Source organism: Necator americanus, chromosome X (genome assembly GCF_031761385.1).
Source record: "Necator americanus strain Aroian chromosome X, whole genome shotgun sequence".
Lineage (NCBI taxonomy): Eukaryota > Metazoa > Nematoda > Chromadorea > Rhabditida > Ancylostomatidae > Necator > Necator americanus.
In genome coordinates, this window is record NC_087376.1 from 28,281,153 (window position 1) to 28,305,534 (window position 24,382).

At 37.4% G+C, this 24,382-nt stretch overlaps 2 protein-coding genes across 2 annotated transcripts; both read right to left on the reverse strand.

Moving 5' to 3' along the window:
- Positions 1-318: 318 nt before the first annotated feature.
- On the reverse strand, positions 319-12,536 carry RB195_025762 (uncharacterized protein; the record flags this gene model as incomplete). Its single annotated transcript, XM_013453922.2, has 29 exons — positions 319-492; positions 2,742-2,847; positions 2,944-3,089; positions 3,485-3,563; positions 3,632-3,738; positions 3,793-3,930; positions 3,984-4,140; positions 4,212-4,338; positions 4,490-4,592; positions 4,712-4,862; positions 5,554-5,690; positions 5,900-6,050; positions 6,120-6,244; positions 6,317-6,401; positions 6,491-6,580; positions 6,653-6,813; positions 6,888-7,023; positions 7,907-8,067; positions 8,462-8,513; positions 8,597-8,742; positions 8,956-9,072; positions 9,254-9,433; positions 9,501-9,623; positions 9,676-9,832; positions 9,897-10,056; positions 10,135-10,213; positions 12,099-12,220; positions 12,307-12,388; positions 12,450-12,536. The coding sequence occupies 29 exons, from the start codon at positions 12,534-12,536 to the stop codon at positions 319-321; spliced, it is 3,639 nt and encodes a 1,212-aa protein (XP_013309376.2).
- Positions 12,537-21,245: 8,709 nt separating this feature from the next.
- Positions 21,246-23,007, reverse strand: RB195_025763 (uncharacterized protein; the record flags this gene model as incomplete). Its single annotated transcript, XM_013453923.2, has 6 exons — positions 21,246-21,359; positions 21,539-21,615; positions 21,705-21,794; positions 22,394-22,489; positions 22,573-22,674; positions 22,734-23,007. 6 exons carry the CDS (start codon positions 23,005-23,007, stop codon positions 21,246-21,248), a joined length of 753 nt encoding a protein of 250 aa, XP_013309377.2.
- Between the last annotated feature and the right edge of the window lie 1,375 nt (positions 23,008-24,382).

A 24,382-nucleotide genomic window follows, 5' to 3' on the forward strand; every position in this document is an offset into this window, starting at 1 on the left:
ATCTGAGGCAGCACTCGCACTTCTTCAGAGCAGGGTACATGTAAATAAGCAAATCCTAGCGCAAATCCTAAATTTCTTCAAAAACATACCCGCACCCTAATCCAAAGGTCATGCCACCCTAAATGATACAACTATTGGGAGACGCAACGAAGAAAAAATAATAAAAGAAGTTTGTAACCGAGACATGTATACTTCAATGTAATTACTGTAAAAGTATGACTAGTTTGAAGAGAAATATCATTAAGCACTAGCATTTTTACAGAATTCGGAGGTGATCTATGGTAAAGGATGATGAACAGATGAGCACAAATAATTAAGCTACCGTGAAAATTCGCTAATATAAATACGTTCAGTATGCTTGGGCGAGGATGGTGTCATCGTACCGAATCCGTTAATACCTTCACGTGAATCCGGTTCTGGTGAAAGCCATTGAGACAACGCATCCTGTCGTTTACATTCTTCACCCAAGTCCAACTCAACTCGCTCCAATAGCTGAAAAGAGGTTTTTTTTTCTGGACATATAAAACATCTGAATGACCTTTGAAATTATACGGTCCGCTAAAATTCTTAATTTCACAAAATGCATTGTCGCATCAACACTGAGAGAAAGGATACCCAAATTCGGAAAAAAAATGTTTGTTTAAACGGATTCATACACTGATCAATATAATTTCAAAATCATTCATTTTTCAAAATCATCATCCAGTATCATTTAAAATAGTGTGAACTAGTCCTCTAAATGATGCATAGATCCGACGAAGACAGCAGTTGTTTACTAATTTATTTTCTTCAATCATCTACTCCAGAATAGTCTTCAACATGATAAAAACAGAAGTGAAACAAGACTAGGATAGATAAACTCGCTGAAGTTCGGCAGGGTATTGGCTTACTTGAGTTAATCGGCTTACAGATATCATAGCCAGACGCGATCGAGCGCATCTTCACTAAGGTGTGTCGTGTCTGAACATAGCAGTGCCGAACTTCCTCGATCTCCTGCGAGAGCTTGCACAGAATGAATCCTTTCGTCGCTATTTCAAATCCTGCGAACCATATGTCTCGCCTAAACTGTCAATCCACACCGATTGTCCTCAAGTCCTCTTTCACCACCTCAGTCCAGAACTTCCGTTTTCAGCCAGGTGGCCTCTTTCAGCTTGATTCCGGCAAACTCCGAAATCCGAACCCGGCACACTAGTCAGAAGTCTCAGGCGATATGTTGGTTTCCTCAGTATACGACCGAGAAAGTGAAGACGATTTTCTGCAGTCACCTTATATGGTGGTGCAAAATGTGTCTTCCATGTGTCATTCGCCGGTACACCACATCGGTTTCCGCGTAAGGCTCTTCATTATGGCATATACTAGGCCAAAAGTAGTCAATCTAAGCAGCTCCTTTAAATGCAGCAGATTTTCGCTACCACTGTAGATGGTGATGTCCAGGCCTTCGATACGTACATCATGAAGGGACGAATTGCGGATAAGTAAACTCACAAATTGACTCTGTTGATGATGGAGGTCGACCACAGGCATTTCATTGAGGAGTTAAATGCTGAAGCGGCCTTAGCGCTACTTTGACCAATATCTTTCTCTCGTAGCTGCAGTTGTTCTTCAGCGTACAGCCCAGATATCTCATCGACGAGTTCGATCGGTTGCCCGTCCACCTTGATTCCCGTTCAAGGCCTCGAAGAGACCCACATCACCTTGGGCTTATCAGGCGGTGCACGTAGTCCATAGACCTCAACCAGCTTTGATGTACACCACACGACTGACTACACGTTGACGTTTCGTACAGCTTTCCGCAAATATAACAACATCATCGGCATACTCAAGAACAGTCAAGGCACACGCTGATGGTGCTGAGACGATGTCGGCAGGACACTGATCGACTGTTCATTGCATCATCGATGTTGGAGTTGAACTTGAAAGATCCTACCACTGCTCCTTGTCTTACTCCAGATTCCACTCGAAACGGTGTTGTACATCAGCTTATTGTTCGAACTGCAGCATTTGTTCTTGATTCATGTCATGAAGTAGACGTAACTCTCCTGGTTCTCCATCGTCGCGAAGCGCACTGAGACGAAGGTCTCGATGTGGTGAGTCGAAAGCGGTTTAAAGTCCAGAAAAGCAAATTGCATTGGTTTCGAATAGCGCTGCCGGATTTCGATCACTCTCCTATCGATAAACAGCTGGTCAGTCAAAGATGGGCCAAGGCGAAAGCCAGCTTGCTCCTCGCGCATTGTTACTTCGCGAGTTTTAATAACTAAGTCAAGTATAATACGCTCCAAAATCTTGTACATACCACGCAACAAAGAGATTTCTCAGTAGTTCCTAGGATCCGTGACGGATAACTTCTTGTGGAAGAAATGTATGATAGCATTTCTACACGAGTCAAGTGTTCTTTCGTTGCACCATATTGATCGGATAATTTTCGTCTTCTCACGAGTTCCAGACAGAGAAAAATATACTAGCAAATCTGCGCTGATCCCGTCGTCTCCATCAGAACTTTTTTCTTTCATTTTTGAATACAGACTAGAACCTCCGACTCGGTCGGTAGCTCCTCGTTAACCGCATATGTCGGTCTATGAGCGTGCTCGAGTTCGGAAGCTGATGGCGCCTGCCGGTTCAGCATGTAACTATATAAGAAGATAAGCTCTCATTCAGCAACTTTGTGGCAAAATTTACCAGATTTTTTCAATCCAATAAGTGTGTGTAGGCACACGGACAAGCGACAAAACTAAATTTCCAACCTGTGGTGAGGCTTTTCGCAACTGATCCTTTAAATGATGAATACATTGAGTGAAATTAGGCCGCTCATTTGGATCTTTTTCCCAACATCTCATCATAAGATCATATCTGAAATATTCCACAATAAGCTTTCGCTGAACAAAAATTGTTACATTCTGAAGAAATCATCGAAAAAAAACTTCAAAATATGTATTTGCTACTCACATGTCGTCATGACAATATTGGGGTTTTGAATTCCTATGTCCTTCGAGAAGTTTTGAAAGAAGATCTTCATTTGCTATTGTTGGATAAGGGAGACCACCAAGTGTGAAAATTTCGAAAAGAAGAATACCAAACGACCAGATATCGGACTGAAAATCAATAACTGGTGGAAAATACAAACATTTCTCCTCGCCTGGAACTATTCATTCACGATATGATAAAATGCTTGAAAGTATAAATAAACTGAAAAATATAGCGGAAACTACCAAAAATTGGCACACACGTTGCGGTAAAACGGTTGAATATTGTAAGCCCAGAATTTACATCTGGAGTTAAAAAAGAGTAAAGCTTTCCTTGGAAGATGTAGGAAAAAATAATATGAGTCTATACATAACGCATACCTTGCTACAGGTAAATGAAGGTGCTTAGTTATCTATTATTAGTATTTGTTCATGAATTATGTTCAGGAATATTAAAAAGAAGACACTTCAAGGACTGGACAACGTTCAATAACGACATCAGAGAAAGAGTATGGAAGATTCACCTCTAAAGTGTAAACACCATCCTGAATCGCTTCGATGGCCATCCACCGGAAGGGGACGAGCACATTCTTCTTGCGTAACCTGTGACAGGACGTCAACGCTAATTTCCGCCTACACTTCCGCCACACAAAAAAGAAGAAGCCACGCACCTATAGTAATTCTTGTTCTCATTTTTCGCCATACCAAAATCGGCAATCCTACATATTCGTTTATTAGTGAGTAGAACATTTCTTGCAGCGAGATCCCGGTGAATGCACTAGAAAAGCTCTAAATATTTTTAAAAAATTGTTTTTTTCAAGGCAATTCGTACCGGTATTGAGGATAAATATTCCATTCCATTTGCAACTTGCATTGCAAATGAAATTAAGTCACTTGTAGCTAACATAGTATTGTCGGAAAGTAATCGATCCGATTCCATATCATTCGACCAGTCGGGGATCTGCTCAGACTGGAAAACGGTTCTTCGATTAAACAAACAATATCTAAAAAAGCACAACTTACAGCATATTGAGTTTTAACAGATGAATCCGGGCGTAGATAGCCGTCATCAGGAGGTGTTGTTTGTTTTAGTTCGTTTATGAACTTATTTTTGTACTTCAAGAGGTAATCTTTGAGATTTCCGTTATCACAGAGCTCTACAACCACGTAGAGTTCTCCGCTGAAAATAGGCAAATATTGAGGAAGAAGTGATGAACTTCGAACTTAAGAAGCTGTAAAATCCCTTCTCACCCTTTCATATTTTTAGTGATAGCACCAATAAGAGCCAGAACATTCGGGTGTTTTCCTATGGCACACATGATCTTCAATTCATCAGCAAGCATTTTCTGGTGTTGCACGTTGGTGCCAACCAAGGGACCTTAATATTAATAAAGCGGTATCGGAGAGTTCGTTGTTCGTTCATATTTAAAAAAAAAACTTCTACACCTCACATAAAGGCGGACTTTTTACAGATTTACTCCAGCAAAATCATAAACTGAAAGATGAATGAAGCGGTGAAGAATTAGCACCTTTAACAGCCACAGGAAGTCGAACTTTTTCAGCCATAGAATCGCTTACACGAGGCTTTGCCAGCCATCCCATCCATACTTGCCCAAATTGTCCACATCCTAGCTAAACCGACAAAGATCAGACTTGGTCATAAAGCAAAGCGAAGCAGAAGTACCAGCTAATGAATGGTCCCGGTTTCTTTTTTTTTTTCGTAATAGACAGTATAAATTTCAAGAGATTACCCTATTGCCAATTTCGAGATTGTCTCTTTCAAGTTCGTATTGTCGATTGTATGGTAGTTGATAAATACGTTGATCCAGCGGAAGTTTTGGACCACTCGGTGGAGGACCTTCACTGGTTTTCATCAGTTGTTCATAGAGCACGTTTAGAGCTCTGCAAACACAGATATTCCAAGAAAAATATCACAATGCTTCGTAAGTATGAATCCGAATACTAAAATTGTTCATGATAAAGTCAGCAATTTAGAACTTAAGGCTTTTGTTCAAGGAATTTTGTCATTTTCATCCCGACAACTGAATATTTATTTTCATCATCCTTGCACTTTTTTTCACTCTTTCTCAGCAACCGTATTTCCTCTTTTTTAGTTTTTTATTCACTACTGAATCAGTCTAAAGGCTTTTATGTCCGAGAAAGTTATGGACAAGCGCATATTAAAAAAGATTTCTCATCTAGAGGTAAGATTAAGGAAAAACGAACTGTGACAGTTCTACTTTGCGTGAACCTTGGCATAACGATTGCTTTTTTTAGTGTTAAGTTGAGAAAAAGACACTAAAGGAGTTGATAGAGAGAGCTCAAAAAATCTGCTTCCGAACGCCGGATGTCCAACAGCCGCAGAATTTATATTCAAACTCAGCACATTCACTCTCAAGCTGTTCACAAATTAGCGAGAAGGGTTTCAAGATGAGAAATAACACAAGCATCTCTTTTTATAGAAGAGTATCATCCAGATTCTCCAATCTTACTTCAGTGCTAAGTAAGAATTTTCGAGTGATTTTAAACCTCGTAGTCTCCCTTTCACATGAAATGCACTTGCCTAATTCGAAAAAAAAAAACAGTTTCCCACCTCTCTTGTTCAATAGCCTTCTTTCTTTGCTTGAAGTAAAGCACGAGGGCCGTGATGAGGCAAAACAGGAGTCCCAGTAGAAGCATAAAAATCACAAATAGGAATGAACTAGAAACTCGTTTTGGTGCTCCCTCTACCTGAAATTCGACGACTTAATTTACAGAGAAATTTCCCATTCCCCTCAATTTTGGATTTTTTTATACTCCATTTTTTCTAAAGTAAATCTGTAGCTATTCTACAGTTAGAAGAATTGTTTACGAGTGTCCTATAATGTTTATGTTATTACTTTTACGTAACTATATCATACATTTTCTTCAGTTTTCAATAAATCTAAATTACTCTTCACCCTAGCTGCGAACTTGTAAACGCTCGTCCCAGCTCTGTTTGTAGCCACACACTCGAATTCTCCTTTGTCCTCGGCGGCAACCCTTGCGATATGTAATCGACGATTGTCAGGAGACTGCTCTCCACCTTCATACGAATGCCCATCTTTGAGCCTAAATTTTGAGAATAATTTGTTGTGACGATGGCAGGTAGATGATCCTGAACAGGAAAATATAACTAACCATCTGTAGTCTGGTCGTGGAGTTCCGTCGATGTTACATTCAAAATCTGCTGCTTTACCGTACTCGAGAAGCCGTGGCTTTTCCGGATCGGACTGTGTATGATACGGTTTTACAGTTTTGACAACCTTAAAGAAATTCGAATAATATGAGTCCCTCGTTGAACGCAACAAATTGACAAGTAATAAGGGATTTCTTACTGAGATGATTTGTTTCAGACGCTTTTCTTGATTGCCCTTTTGCATCACACAAGTATACTCGCCAGCGTTACTTCCGGTGACGTTACTGAAAATGTTCTGTGATACGATTTCTGGGAAAAAAAGTGACCGGGAACAGTTTCGGTGCACGCACAGGATTTTCGATCAACAACTCACTTAATATTTGCGATTAACTGTCGTGAATGTGCATCAACCGTGGTCGAAACATCCACAATATTATGATCCCGAAATACCCAACGTACATTCCTAAATTAATTCCCATCCGGCGATGTGAATAGGAAGTATTTAATTTTTGATGTGCTCTTTGACAACACGAACCATTCCTCATCATTAGGCACGGTACATGTTAATTCTACATTGTCACCCTCGTAGATCTCCTTAGGATCCTCTTGTGACGTGGAATGAACGGAACGAGTCCAACTTGTTTTCACATGCGGCTCACTTTCGGAAGCTCGGACTCGCTTAACTTCTGCACTGGTCTAAAAGTACATGACTTAAACAGAACTCACAACTCACACAACTTAAAATACGAAAAACTAAAGTCTTAGGATACCTTTCCATTTCTTTCGCCTTCGCATTTTAAATCGAGATCGTCCTGTACAGTAGTGTTCCACAGATATCCACTCTCATATGTACCCTTTAGTTCGACTAATTCTGAACGATCCACATCAATCCATGGCGAGCCGGGCCTGAAGAATTCAAGTCGTGATTTAATGTAGATTCCAGAGATGCTGCTGAAATTATTCCATAATTCCAACTAGTAAAAAGTAACCTATTCGCATCAAATTTTAACGAGATTTGATTAGTATATCTAGCATTTCAGTTTTACGATTATAGAAAGATGTCAGATTTTAATATTTGTTATTAACAAAAACGATACAACTGCCAAAAAGGACAGAGTGATAGCCACAGAAGCTGATAAACAAAAACAAAAAAACAAAAAACTAGACGTTTTCGTGGTTGGGTGGTAATAGAGGACCAAAGTGTCAAAAGACAGACGGAGATTAAAACTGTGAATGTGGATGCTGAAGACCATCCCAATCCGCCTCTCTGCTCAAAAAATCAATGTGAATAAAGGGAATGGCTGTAGCATTTAAATCCACGAATTCTGTAAAACACAAACAAAAACCTGTACTGTTTTATAGAACCTATGCGTACTAAAAATTCGTTTCAGGTTAAAACAAATGCATTCCTAAGTTCACCGGAAAGAACTCCTCGTGAAATGAGAAAATCCTCCAGGAGATTAACTTCGTAACTTTTAAGAAGTTAAAAAAAACTGCAAAATAGCTACAACAGTGTAACCAGTTGCTGGTTTAAAAAAAATCCTGGATCCTCAAGGCGGCTATGTCTGACAACGTGTTTATTTCTTAGGTCTTCATTTAGAATGACCTCGATGTACTTAGGGGCACTATGAGGTAATCCAGATCCCTTAAAATATTAGCCATAAGTGGGTGCTTGTAAGGAGTAAGTGTTATAGAATGGATGATAAAGCAGAGAACGTGGTCGATAATCCATAGTGACAAAACAAATAAATAGACGGTAGAGGTAATAGAGATGAGTAAACAACCGTACCTTCGCCTCATGAACTGAACTGCGGCCAGAGGTATCGCAGTGACAAGGCAGTTCACATGTAACGGTGTGCCTATCTGATAGTATTGTTGATCGAATACCACCCAACTATTCGGTGACATTACATCAATCCTTGCTTTGATGCGTTCATTCTGGACGTTCACCTGTATAGATGTCATGATTTTTAGCTTTCATAAAGGGTCTCATCTTTTTCAAGAAAAAAAAAAACTATATTCACAGAACAGTAACAAGAATATATCATCCCTTTTGTAGGAATTGTAACAGATGGAATCTTTTTGTCCAGAATTTTTCGAAAGAAAAATGTAAAATAGATGGTGGGAAAAACATGACCAATGTGGAATGGGAAATTTCGGTCATTTCTATCGTATATATACAGATAATCACTGAAAACTGACTTTGAAATAATATTAACAGTATAAACATTGAAAATCCATCCGTCTTATAACATTTTAGAAGCACAAGAGAGAATATACAAATTAAAATCACATTCTGGAAGAATTATAAGTAGTTTGAATAGAAGATGAGAGCGCAACTAACCTTCCATTCGATGGTTCGCACAGTATCCAGTAACTCGATTGTTAAAACGTAGCTAAAGGGAAAAGTAATAGAGACATGAACGAGAAGAAAGAGGAAGTAAATACGAAGAAAAAAAAGACGGGGAAAAGGACTCACACTCCACTCATATCGGTAGCAGCATTTTTAATAGCGATTCTCTCGTTAACTCGTCCTCCAGTTAATCTTTCGCTAACGATTTGATGATCATTATCGCTGACCAAATTTTCCGTCTCATTTACAATTTTTGGCGGTTTGACATATTTCTGCAATACAAAAGAAAATCCGAATAGCTGTGGTTACTTATCTAATTATTACAATTATCTCTAAGATAATAATTTCAAACTGAGCAACTTTTCTACCATAATCAATTAACCAGTAATTTGACTGAGAAGAAGCAGATGTTTTGTAATGAATTACATAAGTGAGAGAAATGAGGGAGAAAATAAAATCTACTATCCGAGAATGTAAAAACGTACTCTGATCCACTTAGCGTTGAATCCCGGCAAATCTTCCGGAAATGCGGCCAATTCAGCAGAGAGACTAATTGAATTGCCTTCCATTACGTTAACCTCTTGAGGTGTTCTATTCAGTACCTAAACCAGCACGTATTAACTGGTTTGGATTTCTGGCGAAATTTTTGAGCATTTCATTGCTACTTCGAAACCTTACGTCGTTGATTTAAGTACACTGAATATGATCGGTTTTTAGAAGAATTGTTGTAGTTTTGGTAAGTTCAATTACTTCTCGCGGCCTTCTCTTCTGATTCAAACCTACCTTAATTTGTCCCTTCTTCGGAGACACGTCGACGTTTTTGTAAATGGTCTGATTAAGTTGCTGATCATAATACCATCCACAAGCGTACTCTCCACTATCATCTGAAGTCAACGTTCCAATCGAAATCGTATGAGAAATCATGTCATTCCTTGCAGATTTTGTGTGAACTACATCCGAAAGCTGAAATAAGTAATTCATAGGAAGCTTATTTGTCTGGACACTAGTAATATAGCACACTAGAACTGACCGTACACCTTGGACAGGTTAAATTGAGATGATACTGATATCTGTTCTCTATACGTCCCTTTCCTCGGAGTCTCAGAGTACAAATAAGTGTGTATGATCCGCCAACGTAAGGCCACGGATCAGGCTATAATACTACAGTAATATTTTGTATAATACAACATTTTTGAAACACTCACCTCATCAAATACAAGTTCGAGATCATTCTTTTGAGCTTCATGGATAACTATGAAAAATGTAGCCGAATCTGCCGGATATCCTTTAAAAACGCACTCAAACGACAATTGATCTACGACTTTGTCCTCAGCATTTTTGCTATTCACTTTGAAACCATGCCTGGAAAGATAGAAGAAAATCACCTGCACTAAGATTTATTTGCACAGCAATTAAAAATGCCCACCTTGGATCATAGTGTTTAGATGCCGATTTCCATACTTTTCCGTTTACCCGTAACTCGACTTCATCCTTGGAAACATGTCTTGAGGTCTTACACGGTACGACGAACTCCGCTGTACTGATCACCAGACCCGAAAAATTGGCCGGAACGAACACCTTCGATCCTGAAATTATGTTTTCAAATGGGGCTGTCTTCTCTTAAGTAACGTGTAGGCAAAAATCCATAGAGCATAGCCACTCACCTCGAACAAATATATGGATGTTTGAGCTTAACGTAGGATCGTCTTTGGAATGACATGTGTAGGTCCCAGTATCGCTTTCCTAGAAATGACACAGAGTATTCAATAAAGATATCATATTTTTGCCCACTAATAAGTACGGTATAATAGTAAAATAAGTAATAAATACGGTGGTAATTTTAGAAAGTCGAAGCTAATTTGAAAAAAAAATTATTGGTTTGCGCGCAAATTCAGCATAAGAAGGAGAGTAAGAAATAGCAAGCAGAACGTACGATCAGCGATCAACTGACATAAAAATGACTCAAGAATGCAATTTTTTCAGGTGAAAAAAAAATGATATCATGCTGATGCGTATAGTAAAAAACCTATTTTAAGCGGTTCAAAACACACCGTTTCGAAGAAATTTGCTAGTCATAAAGTCACAGAGTAAAATGTCAAATCTTGTTATTGTCAAATGAATTACTCGTGTGGAAGGAAAAAATGAACAGACACCTTTGTGCTCATTGCGTAATTACCCAACAAAGATCACTTTTATTGTCTTTGAAAAATAAGAACATGCAATATTTACATAACGGAATTTCGCAGAAAAAGAAAGAAAATGGATCAAAGTCACAGACCAGAGAACTACTTCATTTATAATTCGGTGGCCTGGACCAAACTTCATAACTCCGATCTTCTTCGACCACAAGATAGATATGTACTGACTCGGATTGCCGAAACTTGTCAAGTACTTCATGCAAAAAAAAATCAACAAGAAAGAAAGAGAAGAGGATTAACTGTTTATAGACTATGATGAATGATAACTAAATTTTTGCTAAATAAAAAAAAACTCTCCTGAAAGCCCACGAAGTAAGAAAGTGAAACAAAACCAGGAAGGTTGTTCTCCTATGAATACATCAACAAAAAAAGAAATATTTTCTCTGACATGTTGGTGTACAGGCCCTACCACAGGTGATTCCTGCAATACACCAATCCATGAACACCGAGTGCAAATGAGAAGCACGTTAATCAATAATTGATTGGGCACAAATTTTATATATATATGTATATATGTTATATATATATAGTATATATATATATATATATATATATATATATATATATATATATATATATATATATATATATGAATACCAATAAGAAAACGTTTTGTAGCTTACTAGAAAGTTTAAGTGTGACTTGTTTACAAATATATACAGGAATGAGCAATCACTGTATCATGATAGTGATTCGATGAGGTGACTAAGCAATGTTGAGTTCCTCTATACGAGGTGGTCCACTAATAATTGCTGAGCTTACAAGCGCTGGACTAACCCAACAAAACAAGATTTCCCGAGTTTCTCTAGGATTTTCCTTCGGAAGAAATTGAAGAATTGTGTTGAATTAGCGCACTTTTAAGGGAAAAATAGAGTCGAAGAAAAAAAAAAGAAAAATCAAGAAAGTACGGTGCAAGTAATTCAATTCGGCCTTCTTTTGTTTCCTAGAATGGAAAGATCCAATGAATATGTCACTGAATAAAAGCGGTGAACAATAAGAAAGTGGTCTCATTTCCTGGAAATATTGGGAAGAAAATCCTCCAGAGTTTAGGAAAAGAGAGAAAAATTGGAAAAAACAAAGGAGTAGCTACGTAAACACAGCAATACATAGAAATTATACTGTAGCAAATACACGTGAGTTCTATTCTACATTCTAAGTCGAATTCTTTTTTTAAAATATAACTAGATTAATAGAAATAAATATTTATTTCTGATAAAGCCATGAGTTTGTAGATATTTCATTCGTCCACGAATACGATCTGTGGATAATTCTCGTATTAATATCAATATCGTACGTAGTTAAAGGACGTGAAAAAAAAGATGAAAAGGAGAAAAGAAGAGACTTTTTAGAAGAATATTATACGAAAATGGCAAAACAAAGAAGAGATCAAAAACGAACAGAATCTCTCGACATGTGTATACCTCACGCACCTTTAAATCAATAATGTGAAGAATATGTCCATAAGAAACGTCCTCTATCCTGTACCGAGAGTTGAAATCCTCTTCGGAATATCCACGATTATCGGTCAAATTTGGCAACAGGAATTCAACAGCTGTAAAAGAATTTTTTTTTAAACTAGTACGTAAATTCCATGGGTTCTACCTCTAATGGGGTAAATTTCTCGGAAAAAAGTCTTACCTTCATTAGTGACATCAGAACATGTCAATCGTATCTCGCCACCAACATCCAACTCAACAAAATCACCAATAGCTGGATCATGCTAAAGAAACAAGGGAATTCAGGATGTATTACGGAGTAGGAGCATGGGTCACGAAAAATACCTGAGTTTCCTTATCCGTTTCAAGAGTAGGTGGTGAAAATCCATGAACGGCAACTAAGAGAACAAGATAAACTATATCAAAAAGCATGTGTGATCGTCCTCATGAATTTTCTGGAATTCATGATAATTTTTGAGGTGAACAGCGTAAATTAAACGACAAACAACGCGATCGGCGAACACTGAATGAATGAGACTCGAGTTGATTTTAGTGGTTGTGAAACGATGAATCCACATCCGGCAACTATTCACTTATGGCGAAGAGGCTAGAGATTGCATAAATTGTGGATATAGTCGGGGATAACATTATCGGCATTTTCGATTGAATTCCACGTCGTTAAACTGCTCTCGGACGTCAATTCCAAATGAGGTAACGGCACCACTATGTGTAATTGTCGACCGGGGGGCCAAGCAAGGTCAACGCAACAAAACACAATAACCAAACGGCAGCACATTCGGCAAAAAGGAAACTCGTCTACCCTAAACAACAACAACCGCACACCTCAACGCCTAATCCGTCAATTAGTGTCATTGAGTTACGGTCAGCCAACACAACAACACTGAGATGACCTCTGTGGTATTTAATGTGGCAATGAATGCTGCCCGGTACTAATTTACAGAAATTTTGTTTACTACCTGCAATAATAGAACCGTGTATGGTAATGAAATGCCAAAAATATTCCAATTTAACGAAAATCAATTTCTGATTGTTTTTGAAAGTTACAGTAAGGGCTAAAGATAAAAATATGGACAGTTCCTAACAGAAACTCTGAAGAAAAGATTTAATAAGATGCATTCCACAGCAACTCAGTAGTAAGAGTCCACTTTCAAAAATTACTATTTCTGAATTAGTCTATAAATGCATGAAAATAAAAAAGAAAACAAATATTTTTTTCCCACTGTCATAAAGTTGTAATTTTCAAGAAAAAATTATCCAGAAATTAGGGTAAAAACAGTAAAATTCTTTTTCTGCAGTAGTTCCGCATTGACATTGGAAAAAAAGTATGGAGAACTTCACTGAAAAGATATCTTTGGGCTCACGCTCTTAAAAATTAACTAAAAAAGAAAGCTTGTCAGGTTAAATATAATTGTTGAGGTCTAGTACAAATTTGGTGGAACAAAGAAATAAGAATGAAAGGAAGAGTCATTTAACCTGAGTTCTATAACCTAATCAAACCTGAGAAGATTTGGTATAATACTTGTTATTTTCCGAGGACTTTTGATTAGGTTGATTATGGAGAACAACATTTTAAGGATTTAAACTGAGAATGTTGAATTCAGCTCAAACCAAAAAGGAGACGGTTTCAGACAAATTCATTTGGATTAGTACTATGTTGTCGAAATCTGTTCCTAACGACCCTGAATTAGAAAAACTTTGAATGGAATTCCCAGGCGACAAGAGATCAATGTAATAATATATAAAAGAAGCTGAACTATGATGCGAGTGCCGAAAAAGAAGTGTGAATTTGACGCCGATGAGCAGTCGAATGATTCATACTCGACGTCGAAACGATAAGGCAAATAAATCGATGATCCATGGAAAAGCATTCCAGCAAACTATCATCGCTTTTGCTGCACCACCGTCTACAGCGCCGGATCATTCATTTCGCCAACGTTGGTGGGCTAGGCTGGTGGCGATCGCATGTGTTTGCTGCACTCGTCGAAAAAAGTTCGATCGATCGATAGGGAAACATTGCGCGAACTGTTCGGATGTGAGAATTAATCGATAAAATGAAGAAGATACATGGAGAGAATCCGTGGATCTCTATGATATTATGGATTGTACGATGGTGAGAAGAGAGCAACGATGCATCGTGTGTGGCGCGGCCGCCGAACGACCAACAACAAACAATGAGGTCAGCAGACTTCGCCAGATACCGAGGCGTCGTTCATTTACATATTTGACCTATCAGAGTTACCGCAATCCTTGAGCTAACATGATGACAATGACAGTGACGGCACCTCGCAGGTAAATGTCGATGTTGCGAAATTATGCGAGAAATCATGCGAACATGTATGGCGAAACAGCCTGGAATGTCCTTGGAGAACGGGTGCCATTATTCAGATATCGATGTAACATTGAATTGTAACCGCTGGTTGTCTCAACGCAGTTACTTTCTGGACTTTTCTACGCACATTAACTGAGAAATGTCATTGGAATGCTGTGTGGGACTGACGGAAATGATCTTCTGATAAGATCGTGAATCAGTGGTTCTAAGGATGAGCGCGAAAAAAAAGCATACATGCATGAGGTGAACTTCACATGTGTATCATAACAATGATGCGACTGTGCTGGATATGACTGAGGTACGAGAAGGGTCACCAGCTGTTTGCACCCTCGCTGTGACCTCGGCATGTGGGGGCCGATTTCGGTCATTTACATGCGTCGGATCGACAGATGTCCAGCCTATTCTCTCTTTTGCATTGTGGTATTAGGCGTGAAATCGTACTGTTCGCACTTCGTGCAACCTGGCGGGAAACTCAAAAAGAAGTTAATGACGTGGACACGTCTATATCGGATCGTAGGTCCATAATCCAAATTGCTGACAGAGGCGTGATGTCTCTCCAGAGTTTGCACATGCTGCCAGTAGTTTTCCTTCGGATTCCAACCCTTCCCACTGGTTCACTTAGAACCAGACATGCGCTTATCCTATATTTTTACAAACCGACAGACTCAAAACATCTCACTTCCAGATATTATGGTAAATTTTCGATCAGTAAGGATTAATCCAGGATGAACATCTTAATGTGTAAAGCATTTTTGAGATAGATTGAAAAAGGCGACTAGGAATCGTCAAGACGTTAGTACCCTCCATAGAAAGGAGTCAAAATAAATAAGTTTAATAAAACATAAGTACAACAAATAAATAAGAAATATAAGTTTAGTATAAACATAGATAGAAATTGCGATCTCAGCTCACATTACATTTCGCTCTATTTTCACTGGCTCTATCGCATTTTCTCCCTATAAACACTAACAGTAGAGTAATTTAAAATTCTAGCTATAAATACTAACAGTAGAATAACTACGATTTTTACGAGTGGGAAAAGCTGAGAACTGAAGCAAATTAACCATTAGCAACAAACTTCTTCGAAAACAAATGAGATAAATAACAGAGAATCAGACATGTCGGTCCTCATCCACCTACGCGTGTTGATGATATGAAAACCTCAATTCAAACTATTCGTCGAGGTTACCGGTGAATAAGAATAAAATCCTGATTACCATTGGCATCCTGCATACGAAAGTAGTCTGAGAACGTACTTGACAGAACTCCCATCAACTGACTTCGGGAACGACTTTCGACAAATTCTGTGTAATTTCGGTCTGATGATTTCTCTTAACACTTTCTAGATAGGCAAGGATAATTTGAGCAATTCCGGAATCCGCTATTTAGAGTTCATTGGAAAATAATAAGAATCACTCGAAATTTGACTGTCACATGCCCTACATTGTATGCACATAGTTGAAACGACACTGAATTCGGTCTCCTTCGTTCCTCGCTGCTCCGTCAGCATGAAAATATACGTAGTAATGGACACTACTAAGAATTAAGAATTTTTAATACAGCCAATTCAAAAAAAAACTATGGCAACATAGCAGACGAGAGTAGATGAGGATTCTATACCTGCAAAAACCTTGAAATATCTGTGTCTCCAGGTTTAAGACCAAAATTTATTTGATGAAATCCCTAATCTCCTATCTATATTACTGACTTTCAGAGTGGTACCATCAAAATCTAACATACCCCTTCTCCCGGAACGTCAGCAGATCACTCTAAACAAATCCTACTCGATTCGTAATGAAAACACACTTTTTTGTTCTTAGAACAAGTTTCACAACACTCACAGGATTATTTCAAACTTGAAAAAGTTGGACTAAAGACCCGTGACTGTGTTCTGGAAGAACGTTGTACACATAACACAGCCACTAACTTCTTTCCCAAAATCCGACGCAAACCGTCGCAGTTTTTGGAAGTGAGCAAAATTGAATTTTGAAGACACTATTCAAAAGCAAATGAGCTGCTGATCTCAAAAATACTGCAGGAATTTGGTTTTGGCAAATGTATGGCCTGACAACAAGCAAAGTTTCCCCAACCTTCGTTAATTTCTTTCACACCTCCACAATTCTGCCATTTGCATATCCCGCGGATACATCTCCGTGGAAGGAAGAAGTGTTCCCAGGATTTATGCCAATTTCTGAAGAATTAGAAGAAATGTTTATTACACTCGTAATCAGGAAGTTGTTTACAGCATTTTGGTACTCAACATCATATGCGGGTTCGAAATTTCCGTTGTCCATGGAAATTGACGAAATTGCTGCATGGGAGGTACAAGGATAAAAAGGTACACATTCTAAGCTGCTGAAGATCTGCTACGAAATTTTCCACGTGAACAACGTGTTCTTGAGAACAGCTTAAATTTTAAGCTTCTAGCTTTTTTGCGGTTGTGCGATTTTTTCGATGTCAAACTTACAACTTTGTTCTGTTTCGTTAATTTTTTCAATTTTTGAACAGTTGCTAACCACCTACAATGGACGCTTAAGTCTCGCGATTCGGTACTTTCTTAGGAATGATTTTTCTTTACGAGATCTGGTTTAGGCGCTTACATTGAATGACAGTTGGTCATGATTTCCGTGTGATGAAATTGTAGAAAATTTTGGCTGTTTTCAAATGAACGAGATTTTTGCAGCCTCTGTGAATCCTGACATATCTGGTTGTTATCGCAAAGAGAATGATGAACGGATATTACCGCTATACTCTTACGAATTATGTCAAATTCACTTCGATTTACGAACTTCAAAATTCCAACACTGACCCCGTACCCTTATACAGCAGACGATACTATAATATAATATATAGCTAGAATGGTTAACACTGCCCAAGCATGGTCCGCCAGGCACCTCACACCTCCACTAGGCGATTCCTCCTGGCGATTTCGGGACATATTTGAATACACATGAACCGTGACGACAAATTCTACGCAGTTCTTCTTCATCACAAGTATACAGTTTCTCCAATTTTGCAAGCTTTTGGAAAGAAATACAAACAAATGGAGCAAATTTCCTGAAAAAAGACAAACAAGTAACACGGATTCGAGAATGTGTTTCTGAAAAACGTTGTACATATGTATGAATGAGACGATGAAATGTCTGCAGTTGGATATATTGTGAACTATTTATGTTCCTTACTAGTAATTCTTACATTTTTTACAATTCTTTATATGCAAATAATTATTCTTTGATCGTTATTGGTAATAAAGAAGAAGGAACTGCTTAAAAGGTAATCTGTTGTTCTTTAGGAGAAATTTTCATGTTTTCAAAAAAATGTAATATGGTCGCACTGTTCATATCACAATATAATAGTAAGATGTTGTTAAGAAAAATTTAAATAACATACAAAGAATTAAGAACCATTTAGTGTAACATTCTGGAATGTTTCACGTGAGTTCCAAAATATGTGAAAAACGTGTTCGCGTTAAATATTTCATGAATTCTAATTAAAGTATGTCTATAGTTCTAAAATGTAGGTTGTTTAAATGTCCAGAAGCGAACACATTTTTCACGGCCCTCATTTCAATAGAATGTAATTTGATGTGTTAAAATGCACATATTTAAAAAAAATATTGTTCAAGAATTGAAATCCTTCCTAATATTTCTAGCGATCTTAGCTATTCCCGTAATACATTATGGATGATGGCTGGGGATAAGGGAAGTAGGACTGAAATAGAATCACTCCACACGCACATGGTTAACATTTCTGTAGATGAAGTACTATTCCATATGTTCTCTAGATCCACAAATGGACAGGATTTCCAAGAACATTCTTCTAATCGCAAAAAATCAAACGTATCATCTTTTCGCGTGAGTTTTGATAATTTAAACGTGAGGTTATTGCTCGACATAATTAAATGCATTGAAGAAAAAAATGGGAGATATGACCGCGTTCGGTTAAGATTAAACAATGATAGCCATTCCATAATTCCGAGAGCGGATCCGCAGACTAAATGATTATAATGTGACAATGATTCAGCTTAAAAATCATGCATTCCACCATAGTTCACGATGAACACCACGAAATAAACGTATGACTCAACCATTGTAATGAAAAAGAAATCGATCAATGAATTAAAGTAGATTTATTTAATAAAAAGAATGTGAATAGCGCACAAATATCTGGAACACTTGCCGTCAGTAATCGGTGCGACTGTTCTCAGGAACTCGTGACCAATCATGCCCAGTTAAAATGCACACGTCAGCTGTGCAAAAAAAAGAACTCAAAGAAGTTTGAGGCCGAAAAAGGACAGTAAATTTATAAGATTGGAGGGTATTTGAATATTGAAGAGACTAGGATCATATTTCAAAAAGGAGATTTCGAAATTTTCAATCAGTTTTGCCGTTTTAGCTGAGTCATGGGGAACGTGAGCGGAACATCGAAAAATTCTCCTCTTGTCAAGGTTGTTTACCTCCAGCGCTTCGGTGAATAGTATGATGGTTCAAGCAGGTCTTTTTGTTACGAGAACATTTTCTTCTTCTTCGTTGACTTTAGAGCACTGGAACTGTACAGAAATTGTACATTTCGAAGCATAACATCATATGACAGAATTTTTACAGGTTTACGATATCCAGATATTGGGTTGAGGATTAAATCGTAAGAGTTTTATTTTTTCGGAGTAGAATATAATCGTGGAAATAGAAATTATACCTACAACGTCAAATAACACTCGATAGTGGGCTTTTCGCGCTTCAGGAGTTTCTCATTCTGTTTTATTTTAGCTGTATTATTTCTCATTTTTTCTTCAAATAATTGAAATTGGGTAACAAGTTAATAAAATAAAGTTTTCCTGACACTAAATAAACTGACTTTTTGTTTATTTCGCTCATTTAATGGAGACGACAGAGCCGTTAAAGCTGAGATCGGTGGTATTCGTAAAGGAGGAGCGATGCTTGAAATTAGCTTGCCGTCTTTCGTAGCGCTCAAAAATTGCGGATGTTGACCTCAAAAATGGATCGCACACCTGTCGATCCAGTTGTCGCAGCTTGAAGTAAAAATAACTCTTTAAATTTCTTTTTGAAAGCAACAGCTACTGCTAGTCAAATACTAGTATGTACATATATGTATTCTTTAATTTTACCTTTCGTTTTCAATTATTTTTTTCCCATTGATAAATAGTTCTTAAATGTCGCATGTCGATTTCTCTTCATGTTTCATTTTTTGTACTTTTTCCGTTTCCAAGCTTTCTTTGATTTTTTTTTTTAAATTCCTTTTTTTAAGTCTATGCAGTCTCTATCTATCAGTCCAGGCAGACAGCTTCAATGAATTTATTACCTCGACTAACTCCAAAAAATGAAGGTGTTAGTGTCTGTCCTCTTGACATTCTAATTCAATGATTGAAAAAAAAATAAAATCAATAAACTAAATAAATAGAACGTTACAGTCTTGTAGAGTGAGGAGCTCTCCATTGAATGATATGTAACATTAAGAAAATACGTTCTTATTCTTAGGTACAATTTCTTTGAAAATAATCTAAAAAAAACGCTCGCGTCTTACTTTCATATTCCTCGACTTAATAATAATCTGAGAAAAACAAATTCAAAACAGGTCCAGTTGATTTTGACAAATTACTCAGTCCTTAAGTAATTACTTCATTCAATTTACAATCAACAATTCAGTTCCTATAAGCGAATCCAGTTATTACGGGATCATCTCAATCTTTTTGGAGGAGCTCGTTCAATCCAAAATACAGGAAAAGAAGTAGTGTCGGTTACTTCAAAAAACGCATCAATAGCTTAAAATCTCGAGCAGTTGTTTATGAATCTCAACTGATTTAATATCTGCTTTTAAACAATCAATACTAGCAATTCCATAAGAGGTATAGGTCCATGAATCCACTGTCAAACGAACTTCATCACTCAGCACTAGTGCAATGACAATATCGATTCATGGATTAAATTTTATAAACTGATTTGACGTGAAATTCGTCTGAGATGTTGGATTTTCGGTGGAACTGCTGTGTGGACGCACAAAAGTTTTTGACGATTTTAAAAGTATTTGCAAAAAAAAATATTATTCACGTTACAGCTATTAAATACGCAATGCTGAGTAGTACGACGTGTAAGTATTAAGGAATAGTAACGGGACAAAGTACTGGCAATTACACATACCATGTGTCCACAAGAGAGACTTAAATTTATTTTTCTTGTTTTTGTATCACTCCTTTTTTTGAAAGTTTTTTTTTGCCCTGTCGTGCTACGTGCACAGTTTTCAGCATAGATATCTCATTAGCAGAAGTGAGATTCAGTTGTTTACCGCTTTTTATGGGACACCAAATCATATTTGTGTCCTTTTTACTTGGAGCTCCGATGGTAGAATTTGCGTCTCGGCTTAATATTTAGCACTTATAAACTTTATAACATCGAAACACTTTTGCACACTAGGAACACTCTGGGTTTTCTTGAGGTCCCTATGGTAGTTTACACTGTAAGGACCCTCTAAAAAAACTACTTGAAACATTCATTCAAATAAATAAAATGAATAATAAAATAAAATAAATAAATAATAATAAAATCGAGCAGACATCAAACAGACTGTTTCAATTTCAGTTGAATTCAATGTGAACCTGGCACTTCTCACGTAAATAATTGATAGCATGTCAATCCAATAAATGCAGAAAAAAGTAGCGTCGAAAATTCGGTATCGACACGATTTATAGTTTAGCACTGAATCCACTATTCATTATATCGGAATTACTTGAGAGACAACGATAGAGAAAACGTTTTATCAAAATTATTCCAACCTATTCAAATGGGCATAACAAAGCAACCGAGGTGGAGCTGAACAACTCTCATATGGATCACTTCTATCTCAAGTTCAACACATCCAGAGAGCGTTCGTTTTTCCTTCGAGACATCCAGCTGGAATGAGACAGTCTAGGATTGCCTTAGAAATTTTTATGCGTCTATCTAGGAGAATTATTTTTAGGTGAATGAGAAATGTAGCTCAACCTCACAAAACTATGAACGACTCTTAGAAAAAAATTTGCTCAGAGAGTTTCACTGAAACATCCAATTTTTTGCTAGTTCTCTGCACTTACGTCCTTGAAAGCCACGCATATTCCAGCAATGTCGTGCGCGTAAGGTGCGGATATGCAGATGGGAGGCGGATTTCGTACTGAACGAAGTAACAGGGGTTTAAGTGGAATAAGTTGTTGAGTAAAAAAAAAGAAATACTTGAACAATAAATTGTGAAGCGGGACTTACCAGAAATTTCCTGTGTATAATAGTGACCATCAATGCCAATAGATAAATCGAGACCTATCGTCTTTCTGTTATACGTAGCGTTCACGCAGACTACAAAATACTCAGAATTCAAAATTTAGAAAATCCAATACTGTTTGTTGAAGCTAACATTCATTCATTTGTTTCTTCGATAAAAGCACTAGTGAGATCCTCACCTTTTGAAATTTTCGTTTTTTTCCGGAGGTTTTTAGTTCTGGATATGTTGTCATTGTTGTTCAGGAAATCTCTAAGCTTTAAAAGAACAAAAACGTAAACAATATAACTGCAAATATGCAAATATTTAAGCAAAAGAACCGAATAGATAAATATGTTGATGATGACATTGTCTGGAACCACCACGAAGTTGTATAGGGCCAATATTTGAAGAGATGGAAACATTTTCTCGGATTTCCCGCTTACGAACTTGATTGCTCATCGTTGAGGTTAGAAACGATACGGATTCGTGTATCTGACAATACGTATTCTCGATACGAAAATTATGACCCAAAAATTTTCTGGATTTGCGACTATTAGCGAAAATGGGAACACGTTATTCGCATAGTATTCACTATAGTAAATAATGAACATTAAATGTTTAGAGATACATAATAAGACCCCCTATAATTTTGTTGACTACGGTTTCTTTTTATCAAAGTAACATTAATACCCACAATCGTGATGGAAATCCGGAATCTTCACGGAAGCACAACATGCACAATTTCCATGGACACAAGAGCAAGAGTTCTCATCAGCACCAAGAAGATCAACTGCAACTGTGTATTGGCACTGTAGTGGTCATAAAATTTTTGTATTTATAACAAGATTTTCATAAAATTATGTTAAAACGTACCAAATTCCCTCGGAAGTGTCGATAAATCGAGGTTGATCCTCAACTGATTCGTGGAGATCTTCATCTGCCCTGATCTTCCTCCGAGTGAAAACGCAAAGGTATCTTAAAAATCCAGTGAGAGTTTTGGAAAGATGAAAAATTCGGATAAACAGTACACCTACCCTGATCAATGCTTTCATGGTTAAGTTTTACAAGTCCTAGCGCATTCTTATCGTTCCGGAGAAGTGCAAATCCTCGAAGATGGTCATGACTATGAATTGCAATACTATTCACACAGCTCTTTAGCTGTTTAGAATCGTTAAGCAGCTTATAGACGCTGACCGGTAGAGTTTCTCCAATATCCACTTTATTCGGATAAATACTGTATTTTAAGGTGGTTACGGTGTTACAGTGAGCGAAACCAACGAATATGATGGGAATCAGAAGAGTGAACATTGAGGCAATGAATAGGCGATGAGGTTAAAGTGACCGACAAGGTGAACAGCTGTGCGGGTTAATTACCGATCGATAACTTGTGACAAAGCCGAATGACATTGTGGATAGGAAGAAGTTTAGGCAACTGCTTGGTGCTTTTCTGGATTTTTTTTTGTAATGAGCAGACATTTGCAAAGAATTTAATGCATAAAACTCACATTCAAATAAGCGCTTAGAAAGCAAATAGAAAAGAAATGGAATTCTGAAGTTATCCAAGAGAAAGAAGAACAATGAGAAACTTTTCTCTTTAGATGCTTTTTCACCTTTCTATGGAATATGCAATCACTGAAGTTAACAATAGGAATTGTATTGTCATTCGCACAATAAGACATCAAGGAATACAATCCTAATGGAATACAATAAGTATAGATTAACTTTAGAAAATTTTCACGTTGTTGGAGAATTTTTCCAAAATCTTCCCCAACTTTACATCTTGGGAACTATGCAGGATCGTATCCGCATAGCTGAAAGATGATGTCATTACTAACATAACATAGCTAACATTACTCATTACCACGAACAACGATTCTTTTGTGCAGCGTGAAAGTTTCTATTGTAAAAGCAACTTCACAAACTTTCACATTCCGAGTATTAAAAGGATGGTAAAACATGCGATGCTACTCTTTAGTTCTATTTCTATCCTTATTCGGGAGCAAACATTGGCTTTGTTTAGAATAACAGTTTTGTCATGCTCATCCTGGATCACAAATAGATCGACATTACGTCTACTCGGCAAACTTCCTAGAATTCTTATGTCAGCTAGATTTAAGTGCAACATTTCCTAAAATTGAAAGGTATTGGCTCTATCCGCAAACAGATAGGAATAGGAGTGTATTCCACGGCTATGTGAACGTGATTACGCTCAATTCCGCCTACGAATTCAGAAGAAAGCGCGAAGAAGAGAACATTGCAAGTTGCACCCGTCCACACTACAATGCAACTTGTTACACGAAAACGCGAACGCATGCAACTTCGTCGTCTAACATTTGCAATTTCCAACTCAAGCAAGCAACAGAAGCTTTTTAACCTCGCAGAGAACAATAGCAGGGAGGATGCGGATCACCATTGTTCTACTATCCGTAATGAGATACATGGTTGGAACCAATAGTGCAACATAGCGCGTTTCTCACGTCTTTTTCTGGATTACTGGATTACTTTTTTGGATTATTGAGCGTGATCATACTCATAAAGCCATGTTTACCTCTACTCCTATCCATTCGCCTGAAGATCTCAGCATAATCAGTCTCATGCTACATTACGTTCAATGAAAATTTGTGTTACAGCAAAGCTATATAGATATTTTGAAAGCCACGAATTATCTGATTATGTATCAATT